The following is a 25,288-nucleotide window of genomic DNA, read 5'->3' as shown; positions in this document are numbered from 1 at the left end:
AAAAGAAGATGGAAGGAATACACAGAGTCACTGTACCAAAAAGAACTGGTCAATCTTCATCCATTTCAGGAGGTGGCATATGTTCAAGAACCAATGGTATTGACCGAAGAGATCGAAGCTGCGCTGAGGGAACTGGCAAGGAACAGGGCTCCAGGAATTGATGGAATACTTATAGAGATGTTTGAACATATGGAGGCATTCACTTGGTTATGCCAAGAGATTTGGAAGACAGCTACTTGGCCAACTGACTAGAAGAGTATTTGTACCCATTACAAAGGTGATCCCACAGAACGGGGAAATTTCCAAACAATATCATTAATATCTCATGAAAGTAAAATTTTACTGAAGATAATTCAAAAATGTTTGCAGCAATGTATTGACAGAGAACTTCCAGAGGTGCAGGCTGGATTCAGAAGAAGATGAGGAACGAGGGATATCATTGCTGATGTCAGGTGGATCTTGGCTCAAAGTAAAGAATACCAGAAAGATGTTTACTTGTGTTTTATTGACTATACAAAAGTATTTGGTTGTGTGGATCATAACAAATTGTGGATAACATTGAGAAGAATGGGAATTCCAGAATACTTAATTGTACTCATGAGGAACCTGTACGTAGACCAGGAAGCTGTCGTTCAAACAGAAAAAGGGAACACTGGTTTAAAGTCAAGAAGGGAGTGAGTCACAGTTGTATCCTTTCACCATACTTACTTATGTATGCTGAGCAAATAATACAAGAAGCTGGACTATATGAAGAAGAACATGGCATCAGGATTGGAGGAAGAATCATTAACAACTTGCGATATGCTGACGACACAACTTTGCTTGCTGAAAGTGAGGATGACTTGAAGTACTTAACTGATGAAGGTTGAAGAATACAGTCTGCAGTATGGATTACATCTCAATATAAAGAAAACAAAAATCCTCACAACTGGACCTATAAGCAGGATTACGATAAATGGAGAAAAGATTGAAATTGTCAAAGACTTCACATTGCTTGGTTCTACAGTCGATGCCAGTGGAAGCAGCAGTCAGGACATCACACGACGTATGTTGTTGTTGTTGTTAATGTGCCGTCGAGTCAAACCCGACTCATAGCGACCCCTCCTTGGGTTTCCGAGGCAGTATCACTACGGAAGTAGGATTGCCCAACCTTCCTTCCGAGGAGTGGCTGGTGGGTTTGAACCGCCAGCCGTCTGGTTAGCAGGCAAGTGTCTTAGCCACTATGCTACCAGAGCTCCCACACGACGTATAGCACTGGGCAAATCGGCTGCAAAGGACCTCTTTTAAGTGCTGAAGAGCAAAGATGTCTCCTTGAGGACTAAGGTGCACCTGACACAAGCCATGGTATTTTCAGTTGCCTTATATGCATATGAGAGCTGACAATGAATAAGGAAGACTGAAGAAGAATTGATGCTTTTGAGCTGTGGTGTTGGTGAAGAATGCGGAAAGTACCGTGGACTGCTAAAAGAACTAACAGATCTGTCCTGAGGAAGTACAGTCAGAATGCTCCTTGGAGGTGAGAATGGCCAGACTTCGTCTCACATACTTTGGTCATGTTGTTAGGAGAGACCATTCCCTGGAGAAGGATGTCATGCTAGGTAAGGTGGAGGGTTGACGAAAGAGGGGAAAGCCCTCAGTGAGGTGGATTGACATGGTGGCGGCGGCGGCGATGGGCTCCAGTGTAGCAGGAATCGAGCCGGTTCAGTACCACGCGGTGTTTTGTTCTGCTGTGCATAGGGTTGCTATGAGTCAGAGACAACTCAATGGCACCTAACAACAGCAACAACAAACAGCTCTCTTCCCACTTCCTCCCCATACCTACTTCTTTCCTGTGTCCTTCCCTCCAGTGCACTCCTGCCTGAGGAGTCTCCCTGAGCTGTCTCCCTGTGTGTACACAGCCCTTCTGTTCTCCGTGATTTATCTCTCCATGGAATGTATGTATCTCATATGCCTGTTTTCTGGTTGGCTGTAAGCCACAGGAGTGGGTTCAGTTCCAGACCTGAAGGGCAGCTAGAGGCCATAATCTCAGAGGTTTCACCAGGCTCCATCAGACCAGCAAACCTGTCCTCTTTTTTATGATTTTGAGTTTTGTTCTGTATTGTTCTCCAACTTTAATTTTTTGGAAGTAATTGCCAGGCCTTATTTCGAGGTATCTCTTTGTGGACTCGAGTGTCAAACCTTTTGAGTAGCAGCTGAACCATTAACCACTTGTCCCACTGTGCTATATAAATATGTTGTAGTCTAAAATTAAATGATCTTTTTGGGCAACTTTATTTTCTTACTGACTGATGCAATATACTGTTAACTGCAATGTCTAAGCCTTTTTCTTGTGCTATTATTATTTTTTGTCTTATTCAAAACTTTTTTTTTTTTTAAATTAGAGGAACTTCTTGATTGAGTAGGTAAAATGTTTCTTGGTCTTGATTTTTACAGTGCTTTTTTTTTTCCCCCTAAATAGTCTGACCTTAACAGAAACTTTGTCTTTCAGATTCTAGTTTGAGAAAGGAGGGAAAGGACATGTTTTGAATTCACATATGCATGTATCCTACATGTTCCATATTAAATTTCACTTGAGTTCTGAAAGTGCCATATAAAATATATGTTAATTTTCTCAGCTTTTCCTGTCTGCAGATTTGACAAGTATACATTCTGTCTTTATTATTATATCTTTATCAAATTGTTGGTAATGTTATCTGGGCTTAATTGAGGATGGATCCCTATGGTGTACTAATACTGCTAAAGTTGACATACAACTAAAGTTATTAATCCCTCTTATTTTATTAGTATTCCAGCCTGCATTTCTGTGGTTTGCTCATATTCTCATTGTGATTGAGATCTTTATCTATTTCTTTTTCTTTCTATTGCTCAGAATCAACTCATTTGGGTTTGGCATAGGCATCTCATTCCCCAGCATTTCCTTTTAAGCTCTTTAGTTACTTTGTTGTTTATCCCAACCATTTTCTATCACTTCAGGCAGCTGCAATGTTAAATAATTGCTTCTTTTTTTCTTTTTTGTGGTTAAACTAAATGTGGTTGAGACATAAATGTAGTTTACCTTATATAACACAGAACTTAACGTTAGTGAAATGCATATATGCATGCACAATGGGTGTGTGAGTGGCACCTGACCTCCTTTGACTTCACAAGGGGGAAGGAGAATCCAAAACAGTATTAACAGGCCAAGGCTGATTCCTATGAGGTAGGGGTCAGATGTGCCACCACCCTCCAACTTTTTTTTTTTTAAAACCAATTCTGACACCAGTCTGCCTTACTGGTAGCACTCTTTACTTCTCTGCTGGATTGATAATTTGTTGCAGTGGGCATACAGAACTCACAGACAATACTCATAGTTAATAGGTTTATCGGAAGGAAGGTTGGGCAATCCTACTTCCGTAGTGATACTGCCTCGGAAACCCAAGGAGGGGTCGCTATGAGTCGGGGCCGACTTGACGGCACACAACAACAACAACAACAACAAACTGGTTGCAATTCATGATCAGAAACAACTGAGGATACAGTTCTTCTCTGTCATGCTGTATGCACACTTATTTCTGGCCTTGACCTCTGCCTTGCTCAGGTAAGTGTTACAAAGCTCTTTCAGCTCTGCAAATTTGTGCCCAGAGAGGTATCCTCCGCCAGCAAGCCTCCTGGCTGAAGGCACTCACCTTTCTCACTCTGAGGGCTAGGAAGCCCGCCGTTCTATTTCATGCCAGTCTTTTGGTTCTCTTGCTTCTGCTGCCTTTGCTGCTGCTATCTCTGCTGTCTCTGCGCTGGGATCTCAGGTCCAAGGATGAGCTCTACTCCTGGCTCTTTTTTCTTGACAGTAGTGATATATCTCCTTTTAACCTCTGGGATGGCTCATTTTAAGCCTAGTGAGATGGCACAACTGACCATCCTCATATTAGGGTTCATACTCCTTATATTTGCATGACCCCCCCCAAGTGTGCCATGTCCCTTATTTACATTATTAATTGCAAGCTGTCCAGTCCTCTTGGTGGGCCACAAGCACCTCACATTTGCATAGTTCCACTCAGTTATCTGGTGGGAGTCACAAAGACCTTGGCTAGAAGAGCCATATTAAGTAATGAATTGTACCACACCCAAAAAACCTCCTTGCCATCAAGCTGATTTCCGACTCATACTCACCCTATAGAACAGAGTAGAACTACTCCATATGGTTTCCAAGGCTATAGCTCTTTACGGAAGCAGACTGCCACATCTTTATCCTGTGGTGCAGCTGATGGGTTCAGAATGCTGACAGTTAGTTCATTTAGAAGCTGAGTGAGTGCTTAACAATGTGCCACCAGGGTTCCTTGAACTACATTTATCAAATAATATAAAATTTACCATTAGTGACATTTAGTACATTCACAGTGTTTTGCAGCCATCACTACTATCTTTTCTCTAATTGCTTTTGATATTGTTTAATGCACCATGAGACCTGAGAATCAGGTCAAATAAAGCAAGCCTTGTAAGTGAGGTCTTTCAGAGATAGATGAAATAATGATAGTTCTTTGGATTGGGACTTGGAAGGAGCGCCAAACCTGTTTTGTCTTCTCTAGTTGCTGCCAAGCTGCTGCTTTTCATCATCATTGCGTATGGTTGTTTTCAAGGCTACTGTGGAGTTGGGGAATTAGAGTTAACAATAGGGCAAATTAAAATGCAACAAAGGTCACTTTTTACCAATATTCAGCTGATTTTCTTGAATAAGTGCTCCTTAATTTCCTCAAAAGAGCTCTAGTAGCGAAGTGTCTGAGGCACTTACTGCTAACCAGAAGGCTGGCGGTTCAAATCCACCAGCCACTCCTCAGAAGGAAGGTTGGGCAATCTACTTCTGTAGTGATACTGGCTTGGAAACCCAAGGAGGGGTCGTTATGAGTTGGGTCCGACTCCACGGCACATAACAGTAACAGTTTCCTCAGGTCTTTGGTTAATGGCAGAGTTGTGAAAAAGTTGATTTTGACAAGTTTTGTCAGTTTTCTTACTGCTTTTAGTAGAGGAAAGAATTTTCTAAAGTCCGTACTCCAGCAGTTGCTCTGATGTCACACCAGTTTGTAATTCTTTTTTTTCTAGTATGTATACTAGAAAACAAAGGTACATGATTTAAAAGTACATAATACTGTTTTTTTTTTTAAAAAAAAGAAACCAAACTCACTGCCATCAAGTTGAATCCGACTCATAGTGACCCCATTGGGTTTCTGAGGCTGTAAATCTTTACGGAAGTAGATTGCCCCATCTTCCTTCCGTGGAGCAGCTGGTGGATTTGAACCATTGACCTTCTGATTAGCAGCCAAATGCCTTATCCACTATGCCACCAGAGCTCCTTACATAATACTGTACCAACTGTTTAATAATATTTTTCCCATTTAGGATATCATTATTATCTATCCATGTCTAGTCTTCTATAACTTTACTTTTAATGGTAGCATCATATTTCAGTAGATTGGGGTACCATAATGTATTTTATCTATTTCACCTTTTTTGGGGAATTTAATCTTGGTCCTCCCCCCCCCCCCGCCTTTTTTCTTTTTTTAACTGTTACTGTTTACAGTGCTTTGTTGAGTATTCTTATATCTAAATCTTAATGGATTCCCATGATTATAAAGTTGTGTGAGTGGAATTTGCTGTGTTTAAGAGCATGAAAACTTAAGCTTTTGGTGCACATGGCCAGGTTATTCTTTAGGGAAATGATTTAGGTTTAGATTTCACCAGTAGTGTAGAAGAGTGTCTATATTTCCACATCCTTACACAGTCTTGGGAGCTCTGGTGGCATAGTGCCTAAGGCACTTGATTGCTAACAAGAAGGCTGGTGGTTCAAACCAACCAGCCACTCCTCAGAAGGAAGATTGGGTAATCTACTTCTGTAGAGATACACCTTGGAAACCCAAGGAGGGGTCACTGTGAATTGGATTCAACTCGACGGCAGTGTGTTTTATTTGCAGTCTTGGTTGATACCTACTATTCATTTAATTTAGAATTCTCCAGTAGAACTTTTGGCAAGGTTGAAATGTTGTGTATCTGTGCTGTCTAGTACCATAGACATTACATGTGGCTAATGAGCCCTTGAAATGTGACTAGTCCTCATGGAGGTGTGGTGTCAGTGTAAAATACATATTGGATTTCAAAGGTTCACTACCAGAACAACCCAGAAGGTAAAGTAATAATTGATACTGTGAAGGGAATCACAATAATTTTTTACATTGAATGCATGTTGAAATCAGTTTTATATTGTGGATAAAACTCATTTGACTGACTCGTGGCAACCTCATGAGTGTTGGAATAGAACTGTGCTTCATAAAGTTTTCAGTGGCAGATATTTTTGGCAGTAGATTGCCAGAAAGTACAAAGTACATCTGGGTTGACTTGAACCTCCAGCTTTTTGGTTAGCACCTGAAGGTATTAACCATTTGTACTACCCAGGTACTCCATATTGTGGATCTACCACCACACAGTTGCTGTTGTGTTGATTCCAATTCTTGGCAACTCTGTGTGCCAGAGTCAATTCAAACTCTCTGTCTGGGACACATATTTCCCAGCACTTACCCTAATCTCTCATTAGACTAAGGTCTACTCTCCCTTTAGGAGAGTATTAGCAAGTATTAGCAAGCTATTCTGTGCTTGCTCACATCATTTATCACTGTATTATTCTAATTGCCTTCTAATTTATCTGACTTTCCCATTAGATTCTTAGCTTTATAAGCAGGGAACTTGTTTTTATTAGCTTTTACATGCCTAACAGCTAACACACACATAGCTGCCTGGCACATTATAAGGTTTCAATAATTGTATGTTGAATGAATGAAATGAAACAAAATGAAATAAATGAATGAAAAATTGAGATCTGAATCTCAAGGTCAGAGCAAAGGAAAACTATCTATTTAAATTTTAAGTTATCTCATTCCTCTCTTAGGATCTTTTAAACAGTTAACCAATAATTCAGAATGTTGTTGTTAGGTGCTATTGAGTCGGTTCTGACTTACAGCACCTTTTAAGTACCTGCTTATAAAGCTAAGAATCTAATGGGAATGTCAGATAAATTAGAAGGCAATTACAATAACAAAGTGATAAATAGGATGTGAGCAAGCACAGAAGCATAGCTATGAGGAAAGACCAGTGTACGACAGAATGAAACACTGCCCAATTCTGCACCATCCTCACAGTCCTTGCTGTGCTTGAGCCCATTGTTGCAGTTATTCCATCTTGTTGAGAGGTCTTCCTCTTTTTCTGACCCTCTACTTCACCAAGCATGATTTCCTTCTCCAGGGACTGGTCCCTCCTGATAATATGTCAGTGTTCCAGTTACTAATGGATGTTTATAGCTATTTCTTCCCATTTTGAGTCATGCCACCTCAGCAAATGAAGGTCCCTGAAAGCTTTTCTCCATCCACATCATTAAGGTAGGGAGTCTACTTTGAGGAGGCAGCTCTTTGAAATAAGATTAAGAAAATAAAAAAGTTGGTTCCATCAGTACACAGTTGCTCAATTCAGTAAAATTGGAGGAGTTAAGGTGCATGAAACTCAGACATGAACCTTAAGAAAAAGGGGGCGGGGTCAAAGCAATTATTTAGGATATGCCTAAAAGAGCTCTGGTGATGCAGTGGTTAAAGCATTTGTCTGCTACCCAGAAGGTCAGCCGTTCAAATCCACCAGCTACTCTGTGGGAGAAAGATGAGGCAGTCTGCTTCCTTAAAGATTTATAGGCATAGATATCCTATGAGGCAATTCTCTGTCCAGTGTTGCTATGAGTTGGAATTCACTGGATGGCAGTGGGTTTGGGTTTGGTTGTATAATTTTGTAACATTTTAGTATTTTATTTTTCGGGGGGGGGGTAATTTTTATTGTGACTTGGGTGAAAGTGTACAGAGCAATTTCATTTTCCATACAGCAGTTCATACGCATTTTGTCTCATGACATTGACTGCAATTTTCCACAGTGTAGCAGCTCTCTTCTCATTTCCTTCCCATAGTTACCTCCTCCCTGTGTCCTTCTCTCCCATGCACTCCTGCCCCGCCCCCCAGTGGTCTTCCTGTGCATACACTGCCTTTCTGTACTCCCATAATTGATCTCTCCATGGAGTGTATCTACCTAATGTAAATGTTCAGCCCATGTGCTGGTCTTTTGTTTGGCTGGAAGTTACAGGAATGAGTTCAGTTCCAGACCTGAAGGGCAGCTAAGGGCCATAGTCTCAGGGGTTTCACCAGACTCTGTTAGACCAGCAAGCTTGTTTTTTTTTTTTAATAATTTTGAGTTTTCTTCCACTCTTTCCAGGATCTCTTACACACATAACCCTCTGAATTGTTGACAGTTATAGCCAGGTACCGTCTAGTTCTTCTGGTTTCGTGGTCATATAGGCTGAGGATCACATGGTCTGCCAAGCCCTTGGACTGACTGTTTCCATGCATTTTTGGTTTTGTTCATTCTTCTTTGCTCTGAACGAGAAGAGACCCATTGTTGCATCTAGGTGGCCACTTGCAGGCTTTTAAGATCCCAGTCACTACTCACCAAAATAGGATGTAGAACAGTGTTTTTGTTTTTGTTATTTTTAATATAGACTCTATATTTTTATATTAGAAATAGTTAAAATATTTAAAACATTTAAATCATGAAATTCCTATGTGAGAGGTGATAGGAATTTGGCTAAGTAGTACTGGGCAATTATATCTATATATATATGAAATAGGCTTTTGTTACTACTCAAAAATGAACCAAACTCACTGCCATCAAGTTGATTCTGACTCATAGTGAGCCCTTCTGGGTTTCTGAGGTGGTAAATTTTTACAAAAGTAGATTGTCCAGTCCTCCTTCCGCAGAGTGGCTGGTGGGTTTGAACTGCCAGTCTTGTGGTTAGTAGTTGAATGCCTTAGGCACTATGCTACCAGAACTTCTTTTGTTACTACTAAGGGTCCGACTTGAAGGCACATAACAACAAGGAGCAGATAAGTGACTTCTTTTTTTGTCACTGTGAAAAAAATAATCTTTTCCTTTTATAGTTTGTAGTTGTTTTTCCATAATTAAAAATTTCCTAAACTTTAGTAGAAACACTTTTTTTTTTTGTCACTGTGAGAAACATTATACTATATATATTAAAATCCAAAGGGAGCAACTTGAACTTAGTTATTTAGGAAAGATCAAGTGTTTTTATCTTTGAAATTTTAAGTTTTTGATGTAAACCTTGGATCTTTTTTGGCCTGTTTTTTTTTTTTTTTTTTCCCTGTAATCACTAAAGAAGTAGAATTCTGATCATATTAAGTTAATTTGGAATGTGCATTATTACTTCTAACCATTTTAGTTTTCTACTGAATATCTCATTTTATAAAGATGGGGGAAATATGAAGTTTTGTAGTAGATGCCTTCTAGCATTACCTTTTAATTTTACTCAGTTTTTTTCTTTGGTTTCTAATTTGTTACAACACCTTTGATCAGTTTTTTTTTATTTTGTTAATGAAAACATATTTAGTAGGTTCAAATTAAGTTTCTGCTTTTCTCTACTGGAAAATTTGTTACAGCAAATAATAATATTCCAACCTTTAAAAATTACAGTAAGATTGCAGATCCCAAGATTTTGGTAATGAATTCTTAAGTGTTCTAATATTTTATCTGCTGAAACCTGTTTGTAACATCTTGCCCTTTGGATATAATTGTTTCCTGGAAATGGATTAAATAAGCTCAGCACTGAAGTTACTGGATATTTTGCTTAAGTTGATTATTCCACAGGCCATAAAACATCAAGCAACAAAGTTAGTAGTCTGATTTTCTTAAAAATAAATTTTGATATAGAGATTTGGCATAGTAATTAAAAAGAGTTTTCTGAGTACATGGTTTCAGGAAAGATTAGTTGATACCCGTTTCTTTTTTATGTTACTGATATTTGCAGTCAAGCAGTGCTCTCAGGACCTAAGGATATTTTGGTAGAAGCCTGGATGAATACACATTTATCTCTATTCACATGCCTATAAATGTCATAGTCATATTACCCACATCTATAAATAATATTTCCTTACCCAGAGATTATATTTCACGGTATTGTGAATATTTTATTTTTGCAGGAAAAGAATCACTGAGTAGATTAAATTGCAGTAGTTGTTTTTAGTATTTGGGTAAGGAAAGATTTATTTAGACTGCATAAGAATGTTGATTAGTAAATTCTCTAAATAGTATTTTGGGCACAAATACTATTTAGATATATTTTTGTGCATGATGGGATATTTTTGTTAGAAGGGACCAGTCCCTGGAGAAGGAAATCATGCTTGGTAAAGTAGAGGGTCATTGAAAAAGGGGAAGACCCTCAATGAGATGAAGTGACACAGTGGCTGCAATGATGGGGTTAAACATAGCAAAGATTGTTCGGATGGCAGTGTTTCGTTCTGTTGTACATAGGATTGCTGTGAGTTGGAACTTACTCGATGTCACCTAGCAGCAACAACTCATAATGGGCTATTTCATACTAATTCTGGGATAATTTGTTTTGCAACAGTAGACAACCAGTTTTTTTTTTTTTTTTCTAATTTTTTTTAAAATTGCTATCTGAGTGAAAGTTTACAGAGCAAATTCACTTTCCATACAGCAGTTCACACACACTTTGTCTCAGACATTGACTACAGTTTACCCCAGTGCAACAGCTCTCCTCCCACTTCCTCTTGGTAGCTACTTCTTCCCTGTGCCCATCCCTCCATGTGCTCCTTCCCCCTGAATTGTGTCCCTGTGCATAAACGGCCCTTCTTTCTCCCATTATTATTCTCTCCAAGGAGTGTATCTACCTCAGGTAAATGTTAAACTCTTATGCCTGTCTTTTGTTTGGCTGGAAGCCACAGGTGTGGGTTCAATCCCAGACCTGAGGGGCAGCGAGGGACCATAGCCTCAGTGGTTCCACCAGGCTCTATCTGACCAGCAAACCTGGTCCCCCTCTTTTTTTTTTCCCCCCAAATGATTTTGAGTTTTGAGCCAACCAGTTTTTGGACATACGTTCTTGAGGAGAAATATTCATGAAAGTGTGTATAATTTAGTCATTCAGCTTTTTTGAGTATCTACTATGTGTCAACACTTTGATATAAATATAGACATGAAAAAGACATGATTCCTTTCCTTTGGAAAATCAGTCACATGGGAGAGACTGGCAAATAAACCATATTTAAAATGTTGTGATAGTAATACACAAAAGATTGACTATTCTCATCTTATTCTTCTTCTTCACTATGTTACAGAAACTTTTCTTGTCAAAAGTTAAGAGTAACTCACCATGCGATCCTCAGCCTATATGACTATGAGATCAGAAGACTAGATGGTGCCCAGCTACCACTGTCAACTAATTGGAGGGGGATCTATGTAGGAGAATCTGGATAGAGAGGGAGAACAATGTGGAACAAAACTCAAAATCATTTGGGAAAAAAAAAGGAGAAGGCAGGTTTGCTGGTCTGATAGAGCCTGGTAGAACCACTGAGACTATGGTCCCTAGCTGCTCTTCAAGTCTGGAATTGAACCCACACCTGTGGCTTCCAGCCAAACAAAAGACAGACATATGAGTTGAACATGTACCTGAGGTAGATACACTCCTTGGAGAGAACAATCATGGGAGAAGGAAGGGCTGTTTATGAACAGGGAGACAGTTCAGGGGGCAGGAGTACATGGAGGGTTGGACACAGGGAAGAGGTAACTATGGAGAGGAAGTGGGAGGGGAGCTGTTGCTTTGGGGTAAATGTAATCAGTGTGTGAACTGCTGTATGGAAAGTGAATTTGCTCTGTAAACTTTCACCCATATCACAAAAAGAAAGAAAAGTTAAGAGTAACTTTCTCATTTCTAAATTTTGTGGTCATGTCTCTATTATTTCATTTGACCTCTTAGTATTATTCAATGCTGTTGAATAATTTCTCCTTCTTTAAGACAGCCCTGGTTTTCCTCCCAACTTTTTCAGTCATCTTGTCTCTTTCTCTGCTTGTCCTCTTATGTTGGAGTGCTCTGGGGCTCTGTCTGGACTCCCTTCCTTTTATCTATGATCTCTTCTTGGGAACACTCCCCTCTCAATACTTTCTATATGCGGATGATTCCTAAGTCTGTATATTCAGCACTAACCAAGCCTGTAATTTCTGGACTCTACTGAAATAATTCTTCTCGAATAGGTACCTCAAACTTACATGTTCAAAGCTAATTTTATTTTGGTGATTTCATCTCTTGCTGCCCATACGTTATTCCCTGTATTCCCAAGAAATACCACTAGAAACTCAGTTGTTTTAGCCCCAAACCTAGAAGTTATCTTTGGTTCCTTTTTCCCTCACCTATCACATTCAATCCATTAGCAATGTCATGTCAACTCTGTCTTCAAAACTACTCTGAATTCTCATCTCTCATTGCTTCCATACCATCTTGGTTTAATATACTTTTCTTTTGAGGACTATTAAACAAGCCTCTATACTAGTTTTCTTATTCCTTTTTCATGTAGCAGCAAAAGCTATCTTTAAAATGCAAATCAGGTCAGGTCACTCTCCTGTATAAAACCCAGTGGCTTCTTATCATTCCTAAAATAACTTCCAAACTTGTTTCTTTGTCTGAGTCTCACATGGTCTGGCCACTGCCTGCCTCCCTGACCTCATTTACTACTACTCATCCTCTTGTCCACTACTTCACTTCCTTGTAGTTCACTGACCTTTTTATTGCTGAAAAGTACCAGGTTCACCCCTGTTGAAGGAGTCTACTCTGCTTGCAGTGCCTTACCCCTTTGCTTAATTCAATCTTACATGTGCCAAGAGCTCTTCTAGGAACTGAGGATAAAGCAATGATTAATATACAGGGGCAGACACTAAGGTGTTTTGTTAAGCTGTCTGGTGGCTTTCTTGAAGAGCAACTGAAATACCATTTTCTCTGTATCTTTTAAACTCCCTGAGATGGCTTCCTCTTTAAAAAAAAAAAAAAAAAAATTGTGATAAGGTTGAAGGCTTCCTCTTTTTTTGATTTATATAATTAAATAAATTTGTGTAATTTACTTAACTCTTACCTTGATGGAGCTTACATTGTAGTTGCAGGTAAGGTGGAAGGGAGTGGAGATCACAGAAAAAACAAGATGAATGAGAAACATATTAGATGGTTTGAAAACAAAATATATGATTCTAAGAAGAAAATAGCAAAGTCTGAGTGAGAGGTGAGATTGTACTTTTAAATAGACCTCTGATATTTGTTTCAGGCATAAAAAACAGTAAGTATAAGAAATTGTGAGCCTGGTGTGTTTGAGGATTAGCTTGGGGGTTAATGTGGCTGGAAGAGAAGTGAGCAAGGGAGAAGAATAGTAGGAGATGAGGCCAGAAGTGACAAGCCAGCTGTTTCAGGATCTTACCCACCAGCCACTCCTCGGAAGGAAGGTTGGGCAATCTACTTCCGTAGTGATACCGCCTCGGAAACCCAAGGAGGGGTCGCGATGAGTCGGGTCTGACTCCACGGCACATAGCAACAACATAGGCCAGTGGTTCTCAGCTTTAGCTGAACATTGGAATTACTTGAGAAGCTTTAATAAATATGATGGGTAAGACCACAGTTCCAGAGATTGATTTAATTGGTCTGTGAGACAACCAGGACATTGGGATAAAAGCTTCTCATTGATTCTGAGGTGTAACTAAGGTTGAGAACCTACTGTAGGCCATCGTAAAGACTGTGGTTTCTATTTTTGAAGGATGTGGGAAGTGATTGTCATGGGGAAAATGATTTTAATTGACTTTAAAACTGGGTTTACATTTAATACATTCTAATTACTTTAACTGTAATACTATAGTAATGCCTTAGCTGCCTCAAATTGTTTGAAATAGGTTATGGTGTAACGTACAGATTTATGTCAGTATAAAACAGATATGTGTCGATATAGAATAAAGACATACTTTTCAGACAATTTGACCTAGGGTAGTCTATTTTCTTCTCTATGCATCATTAGTTGCCTTTCAGTTTTCATGACTCATATCTACCTTATCTTTCCAATCTGTTACTACTGTCTTTAGCTCCTTCCCTTTCCCTTCTCCATAAGTGTGCATATCTTTAAATTCAGAACTTCAGTTTAATTAATAGAACTTGAAATACAGAATTGTATAATTTTAGCTAAAACTTTTGTCTGATCTTGCCTTTGCACTGTGCTTTTTAATCCAGTGACTGACAAAGCAGAATTTCATGAAGTTTACATCTTTGCCACTATTTCCTGCAAGTCATCATGTTCAGGGCATAGTATTTGCCTGTGGTAAAAAGATAGGTGATCTTTAGTTCTTTACCTCAGCTGATGAGCTGCTAAAAAAAAATGTATTAAAACTCACTGGGCCTTTTATCCCTCAGAAAAGCATTACCTTAACATATATAGAAAAAATTCTGTCTCATTTATTTTATTATTTTGTTTTGGGTATTATGCCTCAATTTATTTTTAACCTATTTCTAATTTATTGAGTTACATGTAAGTAACATTTATTTTTCCCTTCTTCACTATGTTCCAATGGATGTGCATCTCCCGTTTGCGACTGAATGCATCATCTACAATTCTTGGAATTCCTAATTTACTGTTCCTCTGGATCTGTTCTGTTGGAATCTGGAACACTGGAATGATGGAAACATGTTCTTTACAAAGTAGCTGTGAGTATACTACATCATTTATATGAACTTTTCAGTCTAAAGGAGCTCTGGTGGCATAGTACCTAAGGCACTTGACTGCTAACCAGAAGGCTGGAGGTTCAAACCCACCAGCCACTCCTTGGAAGGAAGATTAGGCAATCTACTTCCATAGAGATACCGCCTTGGAAACCCAAGGAGGTGTTGCTATGAGTCGAAACTGACTCAGTGGCGGTGAGTTTGTTTTTTATTTTTGTTTTGTTTCAGTTACTTAAATATAATCTACAGTTGGATGAAAATGAGCCAAGGAAACCTTAAATTTAACACCATATTTTTACACACATAATGTGTGCATTATATAGTTTTTTGCAAATCACACAACCCCCTCTTGTATTAGTTTCCTGTGCATGCTATGCACATTATATGCGTGGACACGTTATATGCAAAAATGTAGTATATATTTTTAGCTATACACAGAGAAGTCTTTCAGGTATTTGACTTTAAAATAATCTGATCAGTCTGCTAATAATATGTTTAAAATTAGCTTTCATTTCAATTGGTTCATTAACTCTGGTAGCATAGTGCCTAAGGTACTTGACTGCTAACCAGAAGGCTGGAGGTTCAAACCCACCAGCCACTCCTCGGAAAGAGGGTTGGGCAATCCACTTTCGTAGTGATACTGCCTTGGAAACCCAAGGAGAGGTTGCTGTGAGTTGGGTCTGACTTGATGGCACATAACAACAACAACACATGAACTTACACCTTCTCAACATTTTTAATTGGTTTATATGAGTAAGAATAGAGTAAAGCTTGTGGATGGAGTATTTGTTACTAGTAAGGAATGCAGAACCATTTACCATCAAGTTGATTCCAACTCATGAGACCCCATGTATTGCAGAGTAGAACTACTCCTTCAGGTTTTCAGTGACTGACATTTCAGAAGTAGATCCTCTGGCCTTTCTTCCAAATCGCCATTGGGTGTATGTGATCTGCCCACCTCTAGGTTAGTAGCTGAGAGCTTATCCACTTGTGCTACCCAGGGTACAAATTTCCAGAACACTTAATTATGCTCATGCAGAACCTGTACATGGACTAAGAAACAGTCGTTCGAAAAGAACAAGGGGATAATGCATAGTTTAAAATCAGGAAGGGAGTGTGTCAGGGCTGTATCCTTTCACCATACTTTATGTGCACTGAGAAAATAATCCAAGAAGCTGGACAACGTGAAGAAGAATGCGGCATCAAGATTGGAGGAAGACTCATTAACAACCTGCAATATATGGATGACACAGTCTTGCTTCCTGATGGTGAAGAAGACTTGAAGCCCTTACTGATGAAAATCAGAAGACTACAGATTTGGTATGGAGTATATCTCAACATAAAGAAAACAAAAATCCTCACACCTGTACCATGAGCAACTTGATTATAAATGGAGAATATATTGAAGTTGTCAAAGATTTCCATTTTGCTCGGATCCACAGTCAAAGCCCATGGAAACAGCAGCTAAGGAAGCAAACAACATACTGCATTGGGCAGATTGCTGCAAAAGACCTCTTGAAAGTGTTAAAAAGTATAGAGGTTACTTTGAGGATTACGGTATTTCCATTCGCCTCATATACATGTGAAAGCTGGACAATGAATAAGGAAGACTGAAGATGAATTTATGCATTTGAGTTATTGCATTGATGAAGAATATTGAATATACCGTGGACTACCAAAAGAATGAACAAATCTGTCTTGGAAGAAATGCAGCCAGAATATACCTTAGCAGCTAGAATGGTGAGACTTTGTCTCATGTACTTTGGACGTGTTATCAGGAGGGAACGAGTTACAGGAGAAGGACATCCTGCGTGATAAAGTAGAGGGTCAGAGCAAAAGAGGAGGTCCTTCAACAAGATGGATTGACAGATTGCTGCAACAGTACACTCAAACATAGCCAGAAATGATTGTGAGGATGGTACAGGATTGGGCAGTGTTTTGTTCTGTTGTATATAAGAGTACCAAAATATGATCTTGAATATATCCCTCCTGAATTTAGAGATCATCTAAAGAATAGAGTTGATGCATTGAACACCAGCGACTGAAAACCAGAAGACTTGGGGGAGGATATCAAGAACATTATCCATGAAGAAAGCAAGATATCACTAAAAAGACAAGAAAAGAAGAGAAGACCAAAATGGATGACAGAAGAGACTCTGAAACTTGCCCTTGAGCAGAGAGAACTAAAACCAATGGAAGAAATGACAAGATAAAGGAGCTGAACAGAAGATTTCAGAGAGGAGCCTGAGCAGACCAAACCAATTACTATAAAGAAATGTGCAAAGACCTGGAGTTTAAAAACCAAAAGGGAAGAACGAACATGCTCAGCATTTCTCAAGCTGAAAGAATTGAAGAAAAAATTTAAGCCTCGAGTTGCAGTATTGAGAGATTCTATGGGCAAAATATTGAATGATGCAGGAAACATCAAGAGAAGATGGCAGGAATATACAGAGTCACTGTATCAAAAGGAACTGGTTGATCTTCATCCATTTCAGGAAGTGGCATATGATCTAGGACCAATGGTACTGAAGGAGGAAGTCAAAGCTGCAATGAAAGAATTGGCAAAGAACAAGGCTCCGGGAATTGACGGGATACGCATTGAGATATTTCAACAAACAGATGCCCCATTGGAGGCACTCACTCGGTTATGCCAAGAAATTTGGAAGACAGCTACCTGGCCAACTGACTGGAAGACATCCATATTTGTACCCATTCCAAAGAAAGGTGATCCCACATATTGTGGAAATTATAGAACAGTATCATTAATATCGCACACAAGTAAGATCTTACTGAAGATAATTCAAAAATAGGTGTAACAGTATATTGACAGAGAACTTCCAGAAGTGCAAGCTGGATTCAGAAAAGGATGTGGAACAAGGGATATCATAGCTGTTGTCAGATGGATCTTGGCTCAAGGCAAAGAATACTAGAAAGATGTTTACTTGGGTTTTATTGACTATACAAAGGCATTTGATTGTGTGGATCATGGCAAATTATGGATAACACTGAGAAGAATGGGAATTCCTGAACACTTGATTGTACTCATGAGGAACCTGTACCTTGACCAGGAGGCTGTCGTTCGAACGGAACAAGGGGACACTATATGGTTTAAAGTCAGGAAGGGAGTGCGTCATGGTTGTATCCTTTCCTCATATTTATTCAATCTATATGCTGAGCAAATAATCTGAGAAGCTGGACTATATGAAGAAAAATGTGGCATCAGTATTGGAGGAAGAATCATTTACAACCTGAGATACGCAGATGATACAACTTTGCTTGCTGAAAGTGAGGATGACTTGAGGCACTTACTGATGAAGGTTGAAGAATACAGTCTGCAGTATGGATTATGTCTCAATATAAAGAAAACAAAAATCCTCACAACTGGACCAATGAGCAGCATCACAATAAATGGAGAGAAGACTGAGGTTGTCAAAGAGTTCACGTTGCTTGGTTCTACAGTTGATGCCAATGGAAGCAGCAGTCAAGACATTAGACGATGTGTAGCATTGGGAAAGTCAACTGCGAGGGAACTGTTTCAAGTGCTGAGGAGCAAGGATGTCTCCTTGAGGACTAAGGTGCGCCTGACAGAAACCATGATATTTCCAATCACCTCGTATGCATGTGAGAGCTGGACAATGAATAAGAAAGACCAAAGAAGAGTTGATGCTTTTTGAGTTGTGGTGCTGGCAAAGAATGCTGAAAGTACCATGGACTGCTAAAAGAACTGACAGATCTGTCCTGGAGGAAGTGCACCCGAAATGCTCCTTGGAAGCGAGAATGGCCAGACTTCATCTCACCTGTTTTGGTCATGTCAGAAGGGACCATTCCTTGGAGAAGGATGTCATGCTTGGTAGGGTGGAGGGTCAACAAAAGAGGTAGAGGTCTTCCATGAGATGGATTGACATGGTGGCTGCAATGATGGGCTCAACTATAGCAGGGATCATGGAGCTGGCATGGGATCGGGCAGTGTTTCGTTCTGAAACATGGGGGTCGCTATGGGTCGGAAAAGACTCGATGGCACCTAACAACAACATATAAGATTACTGTGATGTGGAACTGACTTGATAGAACCTAATAACAACACCAATTAAGGAATGTAGACTTCTGTTCTTTGTCAAAGCCAGATACATTGAACTGATGCAAGGTCTCTTATGAGTTTAAACATGAAAAACTTTTAAGAGAAATTTGTACCTCTTAGGAGTATTTTGCCATTATATTTTCATGGGGAATATAGACCTACCCCAAAGTAAAATAAACCAGTTTAAGACGCTTCTCCCTAAGATAGTCTGAACTATGAACAGTATTTCTCACCAATGGTTAAGTTAAAAATCAAACTTATTTTCTACAGGTAGTCCCCTACTTAATGACAGGGTTCCATTCCCATGACTCCATTGTAAGTTGGTTCTGGTGTAAGTCAAATACATCTTTTTTTCTTTTCATTATTATTGCCTTTTATTATCAATATCTTTATAAATCTTATCTTCATTTGTCTTTGGAGGTTGGCATGAGAATGTAACATCAGTGAATTATATGCTGCAACATTGTATGTGGTACATATTATTATTAACAAGATGTCCACCTCCCCCCCCCACAAAAAAAAAAAGATTTTAAGTGCATTTCTTTACCTTGAATACATCATAAGTTGGGGACTACCTATATACCAATTTAGAAGTAGTTTTCTTTGAAATCCTCATGAAATTATTGTTGAGGTCATCAAAAACTATATATAACTTGAAACCTGATTTACTTTTAAATCTGGATAAATCTGATTTCCCTGAAAGATGGAAAGAACAGGATCATGGGAAACATTCAAATGACATAATTGGGAGCTAGTAAAACAACTTGAAAGATATCTGCTGATTGACACTGATCATGAAAATCTTCAAGAATTTATGAAAAAAATTAAATTCAACATTTTGATTTCATTTCATGCATAAACCCACTGCCATAGAATTGATTCTGACTCATAGTGTCCCTATAGGAATGGAATAAAACTGCCTCATAGAGTTTCCAAGGTTGTGAATCTTTACAGAAGCAGAATGCCTCATCTTTCTTCTGCAGAATGGCTGGTTGGTTTGAACCACTGACCTTTTGGTTAGTAGCTGAATACTTTTAACCACTGTACCAACAGAGCTCTTTTCATTTCATGAATAGGAAGACAAATTTTAAGAAACACATATCTATGGTAAATTTTGTGAGCAAAAGAATAATTAAAAAGGGATCTTAAATATCATATTGTCAGTCAACTTACACTTCATTCTGTCCATTGCAGCAATTAACTAATGATTTATTGATAGCAGTATAAAAGCAGTTTGATTTGCCATGAGTAAAAGTTTGCATAATTTTCTAAAATAGGTTAATGAAGAAAATTTGAAATGTGTGACTGAAGAGTATGTTGATGTGTGAATGACTTGGCTCTTTTTGGTTTTCTCAGCAACAGAAGAACCTTGAAGGCTATGTGGGATTTGCAAATCTCCCAAATCAAGTATACAGAAAATCAGTGAAGAGAGGATTTGAATTTACCCTTATGGTAGTAGGTAAGTTATGATTTCTCAATAAAATTGAATTTGGTGTGCTAAATTTTAAGTTATTAATTAATCAACTCAATAAATTTAGTAAAACAATAGCACAAATAACTTCAGGGACCAAGTGTTATATTTTCTTTTATTATGTGAATACATTTTAAAATTGAATCTGGGTTTTATATTTTCTTTTCTTATGGTGGCACAATTTTGGAAACTAAGAGAAAGTTGAGAAGTAGGATGAGAAGTAGAGCACTAAAAAAACCCCAAACATACTGCCGTTGAGTCGATTGCAACTCAGAGCAACCCCTTCCTGGGTTTCTGAGGCGGTAAATTGCCCAGTCATCCTTCCGAGGAGTGGTTGGTGGGTTTGAAGCGCCAGCTTTCTGGTTAGCAGTCAAATGCCTTAGGCACTATGCCACCAGACCTCCCAGGGAGGTATAAAAGGCTGTGGTTCATTTCTTAGTATTTTCCAATTGAAAATGCTGCAAAAGGAAGTAACATCTGGTGACTACTTATACTATAGGATAATTTTTTTTTCTGGCTTATACACTGGAGTGAAATTTCATATGAGCATTTAACTTAAGCATATTAAAGTATATGCTCTGAATTTCAAGAAAGGATGGTAGAGGAGCATAATAATGCAAATGATTACCCTAGGAATTCTATTCATTGAGAATAAAAACTCTGGAGTGAGTGAAATATGACTGTATGTGTTCTCTCAATCACTCTCTTTTTCTTGTGTATTTTATCCATATTGTAATATTGCCATATAGACTCTAGGCTGTATCTAACAGAATTATTTGCAAATCGTAGAAATCTAAAACTAACCTTGCATTTTGTCTTAAAGACCACAGACTATTTCTTACAAGCTAAGTTTTCATTTTTCAGATCCAAACCTATAGCTCTTTTGGCCCTTAACACAATTCATGGTTTAAGACATACATTGATAGGAATTGAGAATCTGTATTTTACTACTGATTTCTTTATGAAACTCTTTTTTCTGTATTGGAAAAAATTTATTCAGAACCTTGGCTCATAAGCATTATTTATTGAGCACTTGAGTGACTTTTTATATTAAACAGAGATGATATGTGTATCCTTGTATTTTGTATCTTATAAGAGCTAATAATTTATATGACAGTATAAATTGTATACATAAAATGATAAGTATATAAATTCAAGCTACTAGAATGGTATAAAATTTAAAAGTCATAGAAGTTTAAGGGCATAGGAGCATTTACTTTGGTTTGGAGATTGCTATTGCCTTATTTTGAGGAGGTAGTATTAGGTCAAATTTTGAAGAATATATAGAATTGGCATAGAGATTGAAAGCACTCCAGTTTGGAAAATAATAGCCAACACCCACATAATTTAGTGGCATGCAGTATTCTAAATACTTTATGGATATTAACTCATAATTCTTAAAATAATCCTATGAGGTTTGTTGTTACTCCCACTGTAGAGGTAAAAACACTAAGACATGGAGATATTAGGTTACTTGCCCATTATCATATTGCTAGCAGATGGCAAAACCAGCCTATGCCTCCTGTTAGTCTGATGCTTTTCACCACCATGCATAGGCTTATTTGGGGTTACTGGACATAGTGCCCAGTTCAGTGTAGTACAATTAATACACATTGAAATTATGTGAATTTAACTAGATATTGTTTGTTTGCCATTGAGGGAAAGCAGGAATGAAAGGGAGGGGGGATAGGGAGAGGGACAAGGTGAGAGAGAGAATAAATGAGTGAGAGTGCAATAAACCAAAACCCAAACTCACTGCCATCAAGTTGATTCTGACTCATAGCAAAACCCCCATTAGATTTCTGAGGCTGTAAATCTTTATGGAAGTAGGTTGCCCCATCTTCCTTCCATGGAGCAGCTGGTAGGTTTGAACTGCTGACCTTCTGTTTAGCAGGCAAGTGCCTTACACACTTCGCCACCAGAGCTCCTTGAATGAAAACTAGAGTAAATAGTGTGAAACTTTTTTTTATGCCATTCCACTGGAATGAGTGTCTGGCCTATAGTGAGCATGAAATGAGAGAGGTGTCTGCTATTTCCTCAGTCACTTTCGGTTTCCACATATTTTTCATAGTGTGAGCTTCGCACCTTGTTGAATGTTAGTTTAGTGACAATATGGCCCCTAAATATAAGCCATTTGCTTTTTATATGCTCAAAGAAACAGAGATCAGTTTAGTGCAGGAGGAAAAATGTGTTGTTAGTTTTTACATAACTGTGCTTTATTACATAAGGAATTTTCAAGATTAATTTTCAGTATACATTGACTTCAGGATCTCATTTACACCCCTAAAATGTGATTTTACAGTAGTTGAAAATAGGCTGTAAATAGGGTAGTGTTAATTTTGGAGCCCTGAACTGCTCCCATAATGAGATTAGAATTCTGTTTTTGAATCTTTTTTAAATTATTGTAAAACCAATGTTAGATACATCAAATAATGAAGATACTTTGGTCCTTATTTAGCAAAATTCCAAACTATTTGGAACTTAGCTATTTTATTAGGTTGAGAGAGGAAGAGATTGACTGATTTGATTGAATTGGTTCCCATGATTGTAGGGAGTGGCAAGTTTGATGCTTGCAGTACTGAGGGAGAATTTCTTCTTTCCTGGAAACCTTACTTTTTGCTCTTAAGGCTTTCAGCCGATTTGATGAGACATTATTGAGAGTAATCTCCTTTCCTTAAAGTCAACTGATTGTAGATCTTAACCACATCTAGAGAATAACAGCAATACCTAGATTAGTATTTCATTGAATAATGGAGTACTAAAGCCTACTAAAGGAGCACTAGTAGCATAATGCCTAAGGCACTTGACTGCTATCCAGTAGGCTGGTGGTTTAACCCCACCAGCCTCTTTTCAGAAGGAAGATTGGGCAATCTACTTCCGTAGTGATACTGCCTCAGAAACCCAAGGAAGGGTCACTATGAGTCAGGTCCGACACGACGGCAAATAACAACAAAGCCTACTAAAGGTGACACATAGTACTATGGTAACTGCCCTTTGTTAGTTCCTTATTTATATTAGACTGTGTTCTAGAATGAAATGTTAATTTTACTCCTGCTTTTACTAGAATTCTTCAAGGAGGTAGAACTCAAAAAACCATAGTTTTATCTGACCAGAAAGTATCTTGAAAAACAGATAGTATTATTAAACCTATTGTTTTGAATGTGATAGTTTCTGTAGTCTTGAGCTTTGCCAAATCTTTGTAGTAGAAGTCTTTATTTTCTTTTCTTTTTTTTAAAGCAGACTGTCATAATGTATTTGATTTACACTGAATGTCTTTAGTACCAGATTGGCATTTCTATTTTTTCAGTAGGAGGCAGCTCAGAGTGTGCTTGTTTAGCTATTTGGGGGATTCAGAATTTGTCATAAGTTTTTTTTTGCTTTTTAAAATTTAATAGATATTATTTTTTGGAGCAGTTTAAATGAAATTGAGCAGATGGTATAGAGAGTTCCCATATAACCTGTCTTGTCTGTTCACAGTTTCTTCTGTTCTTAATATCTCACATTTATTTGTATGATATATTTGTTACAATTGATAAATTAGTATTCATAGATTATTACTAACAAGTCTATAGTTTACATTGGGTTTACTCTTTGTCTTGTACAGTAAGTACTATGGGTTAGGATAGATGCAAAAGACATTTTTGGTTGTTGTTTATGATTTATTAGAAAGATTAGGAAGTATTTAGTGAATGATAAGAATATACAGAGAGAGATTAGTGGTTTGAAGAAGCCCTGGTTGGTGCAGTGTTTAAGTGCTCAGTTACTAACTGAAGGGTGGAGGTTCAAACCCACTCAGCAGCCCAGTAGGAGAAAGACTTTGCAGTCTGCTACCATAAAGATTACTGTCAAGAAACCCTATGGTATAGTTCTGCTGAGTCACATGGAATCACTATTAGTCAAAATTGACTCAAGGGAGGTTTCTGGCAAGATGGCGGACTAGGCAGAAAGACTGCACAGACCCTCTTCAACAAAGAAAAGGGAAACCAGTTAACATAGACACAGATGATAATCCTGGACCCCTGAGCCTTGAAGGGAAAGATATAGAAGCGGACTAAACCCCAGCTAGCAGAAGAATTTGCATGAAAATACCAAAAACGGAGCCATACGGAGCTGCGGTGTGACAGTGATCCTGAGCGATCCTGATGGCACAGACCCTTGGAGATTCCTGAGTGCTGGTAGGACTTAAGAATTAACCTAAAAATCACCCTGCTAGCTAGGGACTGCACAGAGGACTATGCATTGTGGCTGGGGAACAAACAGAAGTGAAGAGAAAGGTGGGCTGAGCTGTGGACTTTTGCCGGTCTGGAGGACGCCGCCATTTCGAAGGTTTAAAATGCGGCTTGACTATTTTGGATATTTAAAGAGACGGCGCTCTTGCAGATTCCTGGGGCTTAAGAATATGATCTGCTTTCCAGCAACCCCAAGGACACTTGGGACCTGCAAGACTGACAAGTTTTTTTGAAGGTTATTCAATTGTAATTTGTGTCTAATTGAGTGGGAGACAACAACAGTCCCTGTAAGGCACAACTACACCCACCCCTCCTGAAACTTCACTACCTGAGTGACAGCCACTACCTCCTTCTCCACCAATGGGTCAACGATAAAAAACCACCAACAAGAGGCTGAATCACCCTTGACTGCTCTTCACAAACAGTTAACAGAGATCTAAATACAACAACCCCATGATGCCTCGGAGACAACAGACCATCACAGTCCACAAAAGAAGCAAGATAAAGTGGTAGAAACAAGGGAGCAGGATACAGACCCAGAATACATCATCCCTGAGGAAGAAGTAGCATTGGAACTCTCTGATAAGGAATTCAAAAGAATTTTCTTTAGGTATCTTCAAAGGATTGAGAGACAGACCAAGAAAACACAGAAAAAAACCTTACAAGAATTTTGGAAGAAAATACAAGAACAAAATGACAAAATAAGTGAAAAATTAGAAATGATTCTAAATCTATAGATAGAAATACAGAAGATTAATATTAAATTGTCAGAAATAAATAACACATTGAAATGGCAAAGGAGTAGAATTGATGCAATGGAAGGCAGAATTAATGAGATTGAAGACAAATACCTGAATACTTCTTTGAAAAGGGATCATTCAGAAAAAAAAATCAAAACAAAATGA

General features: G+C 38.4%; 1 protein-coding gene across 1 annotated transcript in view; it reads left to right on the top strand.

The window, feature by feature from the left end:
- SEPTIN7 (septin 7) overlaps positions 1-25,288 on the top strand; it is a 121,775-nt gene that overhangs the window by 8,839 nt on the left and 87,648 nt on the right. Inside the window, exon 3 of the mRNA XM_042782213.1 lies at positions 20,040-20,142. Coding sequence (XP_042638147.1) covers positions 20,040-20,142 — 103 coding nt within the window. The remainder of the gene's footprint in view (positions 1-20,039; positions 20,143-25,288) is intronic.

Source organism: Orycteropus afer, unplaced genomic scaffold (genome assembly GCF_000298275.1).
Source record: "Orycteropus afer afer isolate SDZICR_OR568_19922 unplaced genomic scaffold, OryAfe1.0 scaffold00263, whole genome shotgun sequence".
NCBI classification, from domain to species: domain Eukaryota; kingdom Metazoa; phylum Chordata; class Mammalia; order Tubulidentata; family Orycteropodidae; genus Orycteropus; species Orycteropus afer.
Note: the sequence above shows the minus strand (reverse complement) of the source record. Positions and strands in the feature narration are given on the sequence as shown.